Source organism: Helianthus annuus, chromosome 6 (assembly GCF_002127325.2).
Source record: "Helianthus annuus cultivar XRQ/B chromosome 6, HanXRQr2.0-SUNRISE, whole genome shotgun sequence".
NCBI lineage: Eukaryota > Viridiplantae > Streptophyta > Magnoliopsida > Asterales > Asteraceae > Helianthus > Helianthus annuus.
Genome location: NC_035438.2, coordinates 69,290,559 through 69,305,100, shown reverse-complemented (window position 1 = coordinate 69,305,100; position 14,542 = coordinate 69,290,559). Strand labels below are relative to the sequence as shown.

Here is a 14,542-nt window from a genome sequence, read left to right as displayed (position 1 = left end):
CCTAAGCGGTGATACTCCGCAGTTGGATTTTGGGGGTGTGACACTGGTCTGGTTTTAATCAACCCTGATGGGTTAGAATTTACATATGCTATTCGACTTGAACTTCGTACCACCAACAATGAAGCTGAGTACGAAGCATTGATCGCTAGGCTAAGACTAGACAAAGAAATAGGGGTACAAAAGCTTCAAGCCATCACAGAGTCCTTACTTATCTAAAGAAAATGACAGCCACAAAGAAATACCATGATAAATCAAAGGAACTGATGAATACATTCCAAACATGTACCATCAAACAAGTTCCAAGATCCCAAAACAAGAGAGCTGATGCCTTAAGCAACCTTACATCTCTCACATTCGCCCATCTCACCAAGAAGGTACTAGTCGAAATATTGAAAACCTCATCAATTCAAGAACTTGAGGTTCAAGATGTGATCACTGAAGAAGGGCCAAATTGGATGACTCCAATTGAAAATTTTCTCAAAAATGGTGAATTACCCAATGACCAGATAGAGGTTGAAAGGGTTCACATCAAATCATGGCAGTATGTGTTGCAAGGAGAAATTATTTACAAAAAGGTTACCTTGCACCACTACTCCGATGTGCTAGCCCAAAATAAAGCCAACATCTGATCAAGGAAGTACACGAGGGAATATGCGGAGCTCATTATGGTCCAAGATCTATGAACCTTAAATACTTATGACCCTCTATGCACCAAGATACCACTGAACAATTATGAATATGTGAATACTGCCAGATACACGCACCGGTACCCAAAAGTCCTAAACACGATCTCGTTCCCATCCCTCAGCTTGGCCACTCCACAAATGGGAAATGGATATTGTTGGTCCATTCCCACCGACCAAAGGAGGAGTGAAATTTTTATTGGTCGCCGTAGATTATTTCACAAAGTGGCTAGAAGTCAAGCCGCTAGGAAAAATCTCGGGCAAACAAGTCATTGACTTTGTATGGAAAAACATCACTTGCCGCTTTGGGCTTCCAAGGGTACTTATCGCAGATAATGGCAAACAGTTTGTCGAGAAGCCTTTTAGCTCATGGTGCAAAGAGTTCAGAATCACACAAGCGTTTAGCTCAGTGGCCTATCCCCAATCAAACGACCAGATTGAAAGAACAAACCGAAACATTGTGAAGGGGATACAAACAAGATAGGGAAGACATGATACTCAGTGCTTGAAGAGCTTCCCAAAGACTTGTGGGCAATTCAAACAACCGAAAAAACAAGCCACAAGAAAACACTTTATAGCTTGGTATTTGGGTCAGAAGCTTTCATCCCGACAGAAATAGCAGCTACAACACAACGAACACTCAACGTTAACCTTGAGGCAAAACAGGCTAAAACCATGCTAAACCTGGAACTCCTAGAAGAAGCCCGTGACCAAGCCACTATAAAGGAAGCCAAATATAAGCAAAAGATGGAAGCTTATCACAACACTAGAAGTAAAACATGAACGATTCAAACCCGGAGACTTGGTCCTCCACAACAACGAAGCAAGGAAGAAAGAAAATCAAGCCAAACTTGGTCCCAAATGAGAAGGACCATACACCATTCTCGAAAAAGCACAAAAGAGGATCATACAAGCTTGCCGATACACAAGGCAAAAAGCTTCCTTGCCACCGTAATGGCAAAAACCTTAAAAGATTCCATGTGTGGACAGAATGTTCTATGTTCCATCTTTCCTTCATTATCAAAGTGCACCTTTTATAAATAAATTACGATTTTTCTATCAAAAATTTGTCTTTTCTATCCTATAATTAGGTTGAGAACCTAGCAAAACACTCCATGGCAAGGGCCATGTAAGGGGATGAGCTCCCAGGCCACATCGCTCAATAGGTTCAAGGGTTGAATTGACCTATATACGGGGTGAGTTCCTAAATCAATCCAACTCCATGAGACCATTGAACAACTCTAACTTGTCTCATAGACGGGTCTAAACAGCCTTCACCAAATGTTCCTTAAGCCTTAGAAAGTTTTCCTAAAAAGCAGATCATAACCAACAGGCTTACGAACCAAGATCAAACTAAGGAAAATGATAAATAGGATAAGTGCTATGTCTTATTGTTAAAAATACCAAGGCTAAGTGACTGCAGCACTGAACCCTTCAAGGTATAAATAACATAAAGACAACACAAAACCAACAAAGACAATTCCCTAGACATAAACACAATAATACAAGGTTGTATGCAACTTGGTGACCAAAGTACAAAGCAAAACACCAAGTCACAAACATCAAACGACAACCGGAAGCCTCGAAGGCTTTAAGCTACAAGTATCTAACCAAGCTATCTTACAAAAACATACAGCAACATTAAAAAATCATCAACACATAAGGAAAGAGTGGAATAAAGCACTAAACACATCGGTTTTAAACACAAGGCCTTAAAGGCCATAAACTTAACATATTGATCAAAAGCCTTGAAGGCTACCAACTACCAAAGGAAACCTTAAGGGTTCCCCTAAAACCTACTTGTGCACAACACATCACATAACATTGTTTAAGGTGCTAAGGAAGCTACAAATAAAGTCAAAGTGTTTTTAGCTAGCAGCATCAGAAACGACAGTCTTTGCTGCACCAGCTTCACCACACTTAGACTTTTTGGCGTTCTTCTTTTTCATCCCACCTTTACCTGCTATCTCAGAAGCTTCAAGGCTTGTATCCTTCAAGCCTTCACCACAATCAGAGAACGTCTCTTCACTATCATCAGAGCATGAGCGCTTCTTGGAAAGAGAGTTCAACACTTTACCACACACAGCCTCATTAAGGCCAGTGGGTTACAACTCCTGCAAGACAGAAAGAGGCTTATCAAAACACTTGGAAACCTCACCCACATAAGGGTAAGTCAAGTGTTCCATCTTCAAAACAGTTTCTTTGAATACATCAAAGGCCTTGGGATGAAAAAGAGAAGACTTTTGCTGAGTTTATCCGGATTCACATGCCTTAAAACCAACAAATAAACCTTGGTGCCTTCCATGAGCAAGAAGCTGGCTGTACGAATCACCCAAGGCACTATTGAACTCTGATGAATGAAGAAGATATGTAACCACTTGCTGGAATCCATGTTCAATTAACCATTTGTTATCACTAGTCGCATGGGCGAGTGAAGCTTTCAACCTATCTTTCTCTTCCAAGAAAGCCTACTTCTGAACCTCCAAAGCAGCCCAATCAACCCTGACTTAAACCCTGTCAGCTTCCAAGCGTTTTTCCAACTCAACCATCTCAGTCTTGTGCTGGGAAGAAAGCTCATCAATCCTGGATACACCCTCTGGAAGCAAGGCAACAAGGTTACAAGCACCCATTACCATTTTTCAAAATCATCAGGTCATCATCCATAGATGAGCAAGAACCTCGAACAACAGGAGAATCAAAGTGGGTAAGAACATCCTCACAAATGGATGAAGGCTTGAAGCTGTCACCAACTGTGACCTTCCAATCCGGCACATAAACCTCCCCTGGATTAACATTGGTGGAACCTTCACCACCCTTCCCGGAACCCTTCAAGCTCACAGCCTTTTTACCCGCCAAACCGCCAAGGGCCGTCCCTTGTCCTTTTTTGATTTTCCCCAACCCCAACTTCTAAATCATCTGAAGCCTCTATGTCATTATTTAGTTCCACCGGCTCAGAAGCCGATGGTTGGTCATCAGTCTTTATCAAACAACAGCTCGAACGACGAGTAGAGACTTTGGAAGCAACAACTTTGGTGAAACCCTTGACATTGGGAACGTTCACATAGCCTGAACCCTCGAACCTATGTTCAGTGCCCCTAACAACAACATCTTCGTCTGACGTAGCCTCGGAATCTCCAAACACAACGTTAGATGTGTCATCGCTCTTGATAAAGTCTAAGGCAAACATAACTGCAACAAATAAAATATAACATAAGCAGAAAATACAAAATATCATACCTTGATCATCTCTCACGAGCACAGGGTCACGATCCGGCTTGTCCCACAACTTACTAACATCCATCAGCACTAAAAGATGTTCGGGAAAGGGATAAAGCCTGGAAGGACACCCCCTAATAAACTTCAACAACCATCTATCTCGTGTTTGAAAGGTTCAAGCTCATTCAAAACAGCATAAGGATGCCTCCAAACAAGCCTGAAAGGAACAATGGACTCAGAAATCCAGAAAAATCGGTACTTCCAAGAACCAAAGGTAGTAACCATGGACGAAATTAAACACACATCAACCTGAGATGTTTCAAAGGTAAAACAATCGCCGTTCTTGGCTAACTGGAAGAAACGGCGGAACAACAACAATGATGGGTCATAAAACATCAAAGTGTAAAACCCTAGCAAGACCTTAAGGGTGTAACTGACCAAACGACACACGATAATACTCTAAAACATTCAGAACAAAGACTGAAAACGGATGACACAAGTTGGAATACTCAGCAATAAAGAGCAATGGAACCAACGGGACACTAATCGATCGATTTGCCAAAACCCAGAGCCACCGGATTAAACTTTAGATCGATCCCCCATTCTTTACAAAAAGCCTCAACTTCCTCTTGAGTGAGACAAGTTGAATCCTTTAAGCCTTCAAGCCGTAAAGCCTTCAAGCCTTAAAACCTTGAAGCCTATCACATCTACTATCATTCTGAAATTCAAATCTCAAAACTCAAACGCCTTAAAGCCTTGAAGCCTTTAAGCAATAAAAAATAATGTGTAAAAGTCAAAAGCATTTGAGCTTACATCCCAAATACCCCTGACTTGGGGGGCTGATGACGGGGGTAGCCCGAGACCAAATAAAATGACCAAGTATGAAAGCACCTAAAAGGTTAAAAGGTTCAACGCTTGAAAAAGCTGAGGAGATGGAGTAAAGCAACACGGGAACAGTGAACAAGTCACATCCCCAAACAGTCTCACCAACCACAGCCGTAAAGGCAACGCAGGTCCACAGAATGCACGCTATTACCCGGGGGTCAAAAGGCTTCAACCCCCGAAAGGGTAAGCCCCTCACTGCAAGCTGGTTCACTAGTCAAATGTATACTCCTTCGGGACATGTCTTCCCCTATATAATGACACTTCATTTACTAACAAAGACATCCCGGATCAGACTTACTCTCTCAAATTCTGGTCCCTCACTTCGTACATTCACTTCACTCAAATTGTCCCTCACTCAAAGTGACATTACACTTATTCTTTCTGTTCCTCAATCCATTTCTGAACCATACTTCAGAACTGGATCCTCAAACAAGAAACATAAACTAGTGAACCTCCTTCCACGTCTTGCAAACGTGGGGGGACCCCACGACCTGCGTTAGGCAAGGTTAAACCCTTTAACCCTTCTGCCTAACCACCCCTGACACTATCCTCGGTCTATATTTTGTTGTCTCAACAGCACCCAACATGAAAAAATACAAAGAAAAATCCAAGGAACTGATGAGTACCTTCAAGGCATGCAACATCAAACAGATCCCCAGATCTCAAAACAAAAAGGCTGATGCCCTAAGTAAGCTTGAATCTCTCACTTTTGCCCACCTTACCAAGAAGGTGCTGGTAGAAGTGTTGAAGGCCCCATCGATCGATGAATTGGAAATCCAAGACGTAGTTACTGAAGAAAATCCAAACTGGATGACCCCCATCAAAAAGTTCCTTAAAAACGGTGAATTGCCAAATGATCAAGCAGAAGCTAAAAGGGTTGAAATCAAGGTAAGGCAGTACGAGCTACAGGGAGAAACCCTTTACAAAAAGAGTTACCTTGCCCCCTTGTTAAGATGTGTCGGTCCGGAACAAAGCAAGTACTTGATCAAAGAAATTCATGAAGGTGTGTCCGGAGCTCACTTTGGAGCTAGGTCGGTGGTTGCAAAGCTCATGAACCTCGGATATTTCTGGCCATCAATGCATCGTGATACAACCGAAGAATTGAAGAAATGTGACGCTTGTCAAATTCATGCACCAATTTCAAGAAGTCCCAAGCATGACTTAGTCCCAATAACTTCGGCATGGCCATTCCATAAATGGGGAATGGACATTGTTGGTCCATTTCCCCCAAGCAAAGGGGGAGTAAAATTCTTACTGGTGGCAGTAGATTATTTCACCAAATGGCTAGAAGTCAAACCACTTGCCAAAATCACGGGAAAGCAAGTCATTGACTTTGTTTGGGAAAACATCATTTGCCGTTATGGGTTGCCGGGAGTACTGGTCACTGACAACGGAAGACAGTTTGCTGAGAAGCCCTTCAGCACTTGGTGGAAGGAATACAAAATCGATCAGATCTTTAGCTCAGTGGCTTATCCACAAATAGAAGCATAGTGGAAGGCATCAAGACAAGATTGGGAAGATACGAAAACAACTGGCTTGAAGAATTACCTAGTGTTCTATGGGCAATTAGAACAACCGAAAAAACAAGCCATAAGAAAACACCTTCTAGCCTGGTATTCGGATCCGAAGATGTGATCCCCGCTGAGATAGGAGTTGTAACCCAAAGAATTGTCAACATGAATCCCGAAACGAACCAAAAAGAGATCATGTTGAACTTACAACTCCTAGAGGAAGCAAGAGATCAAGCCGCAATTCAAGAGGCCAAATACAAGCAACAAATGGAACCTTTTTACAACAAAAAAGTCAAGAACGAACGTTTCAAGCCAGGGGACCTGGTCCTCAGAAACAACGAAGCCAGCAAGAAAGAAAATCAAGGAAAGCTTGGCCCAAAATGGGAAGGCCCATACACCATCCTTGAAGCACACAAAGGAGGATCCTACAAGCTGGCTGACTCAGAAGGCAAAAAGCTTCCAAGGCATTGGAACGGCAAAACCTTAAAAAGGTTCCATGTTTAAACAAGAAAGCTTGGTTTGTATCAAAGTGTATTCAAAGTAAAATTATGAACATCTTTTGTAAAAAGCAAGTATTGCTGAAATGAATGACGTTGCTTTATCAAACTTGTCTTTCTATCCTGAAATCAGGTTGAGAACCTAGCAAAAAACTCCATGGCAAGGGCTATGTAAGGGGATGAGCTCCCAGGCCACATCGCTCAATAGGTTCAAGGGTTGAATGAACCTATATAAGGGGTGAGTTCCTAAAATCAATACAACTCCATAAGACTTGTTAAGAAAACCTAAAATTGTCTCATAGACGGGTGTGAACAGCCTACACCAAATGTTCCCTAAGCCTTAAAAATATAATCAACAAAAAGGCTTAAAATATTCAAGTAAAAACCAAGGAAATAATAAAAAGGATAGGTGCTAGATCTTCTTGTTAAAAATACCAAGGCTAAGTGTCTGCAGCACTGAACCCTTCTAGGTGTGACAAACATAAGAGCAGCACACACTGGACAAAGACAAAGTTGCAAAAAGACAAAGAGAATCTGAAAGAACAAAAACACGTGGACAAAAAACAAAAAGATACAAACCAAGTCAGGCCCCAAGTCTAAGAAGCCTTCAAGGCTTCAAGCCACTCAAGCAATAACCCGAAACCTTAAAGGCTTCAACATACTAACAGACAGCCAAAAGGCTTGGAAAGTTAAAGCCAAACAGACTTCCTTAACAAAAACAGACACAAGTCTAGAAACATAAGATAAATAAGAAAGTTAAGACATCATACCATATAAAAGAAAGCCCTAAAGGACTTCCAAGCATAAGTTAAAGCAAGTCCTAGTAACTTGCAAACCTAATAATTGTTCAAATGGCCACACAGGCCTTCAACACAACCAACAGGAACCTTAAGGGTCCCTGAAAACCTAATATTGTTTTAAGAGTTACAAAACATAAATTGTTTTTAGTGCTAAGAAAGCTACGAATTAAGAGTCAACAGACTTAGAAACTCCGGAACCTTCGCCCTTGGTCTTCTTCGTTTTCTTCAGCTTCTTAGTCTTTAAACCTCCATCACCACCCACCGCTGAAGCCTCCAAGCTTGCATCCTTAGGAACATCCGTCTGACCTGAAAGGGTATCATCACTATCCCCCGAATAGGATCTCTTCCTTGAAAGAGAACCCAAGATTTCGGCACAAACTTTTTCATTTAAGCCCTCCGGTTTCAAGTCCTGCAACACAGTAAGAGGCTTACCAAAACAACCAGAAACTTGATGGATGTAAGGATAGGTCAGTTTCTCCATTTGCTCAACTGAGCCTTTAAAAACATCAGAAGCCTCGGGACGAAATTGAGGTGACTTCTCCAAAGGATGACCGGATTCATGAAGCTTGTAACCAGCAATGAGGCCTTGGTGTTTCCCCAGGTTGAGAAGCTTAGTATAAACATCACCAAGGGAAGAATTGAACTCCTTGGAATGTAAAAGATATGTAACAACCTGCTGGAAACCATGCTCAATTAACCACTGATTGTCAGCGGTAGCACGAGCAACTGAAGCCTTCAACCCCTCTTTCTCCTCGCGAAAAGCCAGTTGCTGAACAGCCAAAGTCTCCCGGTCAGCCTTTAACTTCAATAAGTTAGCCTCAAAACTTTTTTTTCAAATCACCCATCTCAATCTCATGCATCTTCTTCAAGTCACTAACCTCCTTCTGCCATGCTGCTTCTTTCTCGGCAAAACCAGCTATCTCCTTTTTCATCAAGGCCATGGAGGATTTCATCTTATCCTTCTTCTTGGAAAATTCCTCATACTCCTGCATCCTTTGACGAAAACGAGCAATACCTTGAGGAAGCATAGCAGCAAGGTTGCAAGTACGCAAAACCATCCGAGACAACATCAAGTCATAATCCATCCCAGCAATGGTCTTGTGCACAGAAGGAGGAGCAAGGTGACTAAGAGCATCCTCACAAATAGCAGCATCTTTGAAGGTGTCGTCATTCTTCACTAACCAAGCAGGCACATAAGTCCCTTCAGGATCTAACCCTTCAACGTCCCTGCTTGAAGACTCCTGAACAGGGGTAGCAACAACCTTCTTGCCTGGAACCTTTTTACCATGAACGACTAATTCCTTATCCTTCTCAGCACCTGCTTCACCACCTTGATCTTCCGAAACTTCAATATCATCACTCAAGTCCACTGGTTCAGTAGAAGTGGATTGAGGACCAGCTTTCAACAAACGACGAGAAGATCGACGGGTTGAAGACTTGGGAACGTTGGACTTAGAAAAACCCTTGACATTGGCAACACTAGCATAACCTGTGCCCTCAAACCTTTGCTCAGCAGTCCTAACCACAACATTCTCACCACAACATCAGAAGTATCATCACTTTTGATAAAATCCAAAGCAGACATGACTACAAAGAACAAAACAAAAGCAAATAAGTCATAAGTCAAAAGAAATGCAAAAAGGGCAAGAAGGGAAAATGCATACCCACGCCATTTCTCATTAGTACCGGATCCCGATCGGCTTTCCCCCAAATGTTACTAACCCCTAAAAGAACTAACAAATGTTCAGGGAAGGGACGAACCCTCGAAGGGCACCCCCGAATGGCTGTAAGAAAAGCATCATTCAATTCAGATTCAGAGGGCTCCGGATCATTAAGAACAGCATCCGGATGCCTCCACACCATCTTGAAGGGAACAATAGACTCGGAAACCCAAAAAAAGCGATCCTTCCAGGTCCCAAGTGTTGTAACCATGGACGAGATGAGGCAAGTGTCAACCTTTGATGTTTCAAAGGTGAACCAGTCACCATTCTTGGCCAAACGGAAAAACCGCCGGAAAAGCAACAAGGAAGGATCATATCTAAGAGCACGACACAAAACCTCAAAATGCAAAACCCTAGCCATCCCCTTCGGATGAACTTGCCCAAAAGAAACCTGATAATACTCCAACAAGTTCAAAACAAAAAATGAAAAGGGATAACGAAGATTCGACCACTGAAAATGACGACAATAAAGAGCAATCGAACCAGGGTTCGGTTTATCAACAGGAACATCGCAAGCAGGAGCAGTTGGGTTAAATTTTCTATCAATACCATATTCCATACAAATTAAATCTACCTCCTCTTGTGTTAACCGAGAAAATGATTTTGCTAAGTCCTTACGAGCACCCATTTGTGAAAAAACAGAAAACGAAGAATGCAAGGTGTAAAGGAAACTAACCTTAGAGAAGGAAGGTAACTGGCAGAAACTTGGAAAGAATATGAATAATATGGATAGAGTTTGCAGATATAAAATAAATGAAAACCCACAATAGGGGTAATAATGGCAAATAGTAATTTCTGCAAGACCGCCACCCTATCAACTGCCACACATCAATCAAATCAACTGTCAGTTATTTAAAACTCAAATTCAAATATTAACTGCCTTCAGCCTTTCAAGCAATCAAGCAACGAACCCTTGAAACCTTCAGGCGATAAAATACATGCATAAAAGTCAGAAGTCTTTGAGCATACTACCCAAAAACCTCTGACTTGGGGGGCTGATGACGGAGGTAGCCCAAGACTAAATAAAGCGACTAAATATGCAAATACTCGAATGGTTAAACGGTTCAATGGTTAAAAAGCTGTAAGATGGGAAAAGCGAGGAGGAAACAGTGGCCAGTCACATCCGGAGATCGCTTCACCAACCCATAGCTGCAAAAGCAAAGCAGGTCTGCACAATGCACGCTATTACCCAGGGGTCCAAAGCCTTTAACCCCCAAAAGGGGAAACCCTCCACTACAAGCAAGGTTACTAGTCCAATACATTCTACTTCGGGAGATGTCTTCTCTTATAAATTGACACTTCATTTACTTCAGAAATCATCTCCTGGCCAGCTCTGATTCTCTAATCTCTGGTCATTCGTGTGGAGTACTTGCTCGTATACAAGTCACTCCTTTTCACATTCAACACAAACATTCTATTTGCCCACACTTCCGAATATGAGTACATTTCAGAGAAGGAATCTTCAGCAAATAATAACAATAAACTAGTAAACCTCCTTCCACGTCTTGCAAACGTGGGGGGACCCCGCGACCTGCGTTAGGCAAAGTTGAACCCTTCAACCCTTTTGCCTAACAAACCCAGCTACTACCGTTGGTCTTGTATTTGTTGCATCAACAATAACATTTTTCCTTTCATTAATTTACATTTATCCTTTAGAAGAGAAATAATTACTCACACATTTTCTCTCAAGTTTCCTTTCCTTTTCTCCTTCCAGGTTAGTTCCGATTCCATATCTTTGGTAATTTTCTTATAGCATGGGTGCTCGTAAAGATCTAACAAAATTGTTTTCTCGATTAACCCAAGAGGAAGTAGAAAACTTTTGTGTGGAATGGGGGATCGGGTTGAGGTTTAAACCGGTTGCTCCGGGATGTGAGGTTTCGATCGATCAATGTCCCCTGGTTCCGTCGCTCTCTATTGTCGTTATTTTGAATTTTCAAACCTCCGTCATCCTTTTTTGAACTTTGTTTTGAACATCCTAGAGTATTATCGTGTGTCATTTGGCCAGATTCACCCTCAGGGTCTAGCTAGGGTTTTTCACTTTGAAGTATTGTGCCGGGCTTTCGGATATGATCCCACCCTTTTATCCTTCCGTTGCTTTTTCCGGTTGGCCAAGAATGGTGATTGGTTTACATTCGAAACATCTCAGGTTGACACTTGTTTAATTTCGTGTATGGTTTCTAGTCTTGGTGTTTGGAAAGACCGGTTTTTCTAGGTTTTCGATGAAATTGTTCCTTTTAAACTTGTTTGGAGGCATCCAGATGTCGTTTTAAATGAACTTGAACCCTCTGCTTCTAAGATAAATACCCATTTTCTTGAAACTCTCAGGGAGTGCCCTTTGAGGCTTCGTCCCTTTCCTGAGCACTTACTGGTGTTGTTGGGTCTTAGTAAGTTGTGGGACAAACTTGATCGAGATCCAGTGCTTATGAGAGACGGGCAGGGTATGCATTTATCCTGTTGTTCTATTATGTTCCTATTTTTGTTTGCTTATACATTTATTTTTGTTTATTTTGTAGTTATGTCTGCACTTGATTTTATTAAGAGTGACGATACTTCCGATGTTGTGTTTGGGGATGCTGCGGCTACTCCGGGTGAAGATGCTGTTGTTAGGGGATCTGAACATAGGTTCGAGCGTTCTGGTTATGTGAGTGTTCCTAATGTCAAAGGTTTTACAAAGGCTCCGGGTTCCAAGGTTTCTGTCCGTCATTCAAATCGTCGGTTGAAAGGTGCTGATCAACCTTCTGGCTCAGAAGCCGTTGACATTAGTGATGATATTCAGGTATCTGCGGAACAGGTTCCTGAGGTTGATGTGGGGAAGGGCAAGGAGAAAAAGTTGGTTGTTTCCGGGAAGAATAAGAAGCTAGTTAAGAAGGGTGTCACTCCTGTCATCCAGGGTTCATCGGGCAAACCCGTTGAGAGCTTCGAGGGTCCTGAAGATGAAGAGGTTTATGTTCCCAACTGGTATGTGAAGGTTGGGGATAGCTTTAAGGATCAAGCTGTTTATGTTGAGGTGTTGGCCCATTTTGCTCCCCCTAGTGTCCAGAGTGCAATTTCTGAGATGGAAGCTGATCATTTTATTTCAAGATTGATGCTGAGTTCCTGCAACCTTTCGGCCCCGTTGGCTGAGGGTGTTACCCGTTTTACAAAGGGTATGCAGGAGTATGAGGAAGCTACCAAGAAGAAGGATAAAATAAAAGCTTCTGTGGCTGCGATGAAGAAGGAGGTTGAGGGGTTCTCTAAGAAAGAGGAGGCTTGGGTGAAGAAGGTTGGGGAGTTGACAAGGAGACATGAGATTGATTTGAACGATCTCAAGAAAAGTTTTGAGGTTGACCGGTTGAAGCTGAAGGCTGATAAGGAAGCCTTAGATGTTCAGTAGAAGGCCTTTGACGGAGAGAAGGAAGGCTTGAAGGCTTTGGTTGCTTAAGCCACTAGTGATAACCAGTGGCTCATTGAGCAAGGCTTTCACCAAGTTGTTTCCTATCTCCTTCACTCCAAGGAATTCAACTCTGCTCTTGGAGAAGTCTACACCAAACTGCTAAACTTGGGGAAACATTAGGGTCTTATTGCTAGTTATAAACATCATGAATCTGGTTAGCCCTTGGAACAGTCTCCCATGTACCGTCCTTAAGCTTCTGAGGTTTTTAAAGAGTCCGTTCAGTAGATGGAGAGGTTGACTTACCCATATGTAAGTCAGGTTGTAACTTGTTTTGGTAAACCTCTTTCTGTCTTATAGGAGCTGAAGCCGGATAGGCTTAATGAAAAGGTTTGTGCTGAAGTGCTTGACTCCCTTTCGAGGAAGCGTTCTCATTCGGGGGATAGTGAGGAGACCTTTTTAGGAGAACCTGATGCTTCCAAGGATGCACAGTTGGTGATGATGGTGGTTCGAAAGCCAAGAAGTCGAAGAAAGCCAAGAAGTCGAAGAAGGCCAAGAAGGCTAAAGGTAATGGTTCTGGGGCTTCTAAGCCTCCTTCTGATGTTTGAACAATATTCGTAGCTTTCTTAGCACCCTAAAACAATTTGATGGTTTGTATGTTTCTTTGAACAATTTAGGTTTTGCAGAAACCCTTAAGGTTTCTGTTGATGGTTGTTAGCCTTGGTGGCTAACTTGAACATATGCTATGTTTACAAACCGTTAAGGTTTGTTTTGACTTGCTTGAACATCTGGAAGCCTTTAAGGCTTGTTATTTTATGTTATTAACTTTCTACTACTTGCCTTGTGTTATGGTTTTTTAGATGTGGTTGTATACTTTGTAAAGCGGCTTTGTGGGATGCTTGTAGCTTGAAGCCTTCGAGGCTTCCGACTGTTACCTTGTTTTGATGCCTTGGTTTGTATTTCTGTTTTTGGGTTGTATACAACCTTTGTTGTGATGTTGTGTTGTGTTGTCCCTTTAATTATTTTTATGTTTGTGGCCTTGTCTTTGTTGGGTTTGTGTTGTCTTTATGTTTTTTATACCTTAAAGGGTTCAGTGCTGCAGTCACTTAGCCTTGGTATTTTTAACAAGAAGACATAACACCTATCCTATTTATCACTTTCCTTAGTTTGATTTTGGTTCGTAAGCCTGTTGATAATAATTTGTTTTTTTATAAGTTTTCTAAGGCTTAAGGAACATTTGGTGAAGGCTGTTCAGACCCGTCTATGAGACAAGTTTATTTTCTTTGATAATTTTACAAGTCTCATGGAGTAGTATTGATTTAGGAACTCACCCCTTAAATAGGTTCATTCAATCCCTTGAACCTATTGAGCGATATGGCCTGGGAGCTCATCCCCTTACATGGCCCTTGCCATGGAGTTTTTTGCAAGGTTCTCAACCTGATCTTAGGATTGAAAGACAAATTTGATAAAACATCATCATTCATTCAAGAGATATTGTTTTACAAAAAGTGGGTATGGGACAACTCTTGAAATACTATTCTTGAAATACAAACTAAACTTTCTTGATTAGACATGGAACCTTTTAAGGGTCTTGCCATTCCAATGTCTGGGAAGCTTTTTGCCTTCCGCGTTGGCCAGTTTATAGGATCCACCCTTATGTGCTTCAAGGATTGTGTATGACCCTTCCCACTTTGGGCCCAGTTTTCCTTGGTTCTCTTTTTTACTAGCCTCATTGTTTCTTAGTACGAGGTCTCCTGGCTTGAAGCGTTCGTGCTTCACTCTCGTGTTGTAATAAGCTTCCATCTTTTATTTGTACTTGGCTTCTTGAATGGCAACTTGATCGCGTGTTTCTTCGACGA

General features: G+C 41.9%; 1 protein-coding gene across 1 annotated transcript; it reads left to right on the top strand.

Moving 5' to 3' along the window:
* The first annotated feature begins 221 nt into the window (after positions 1-221).
* On the top strand, positions 222-629 carry LOC110944845. Its single transcript, XM_022186489.1, has one exon. The coding sequence runs from the start codon at positions 222-224 to the stop codon at positions 627-629; it is 408 nt and encodes a 135-aa protein (XP_022042181.1).
* Positions 630-14,542: the final 13,913 nt, after the last annotated feature.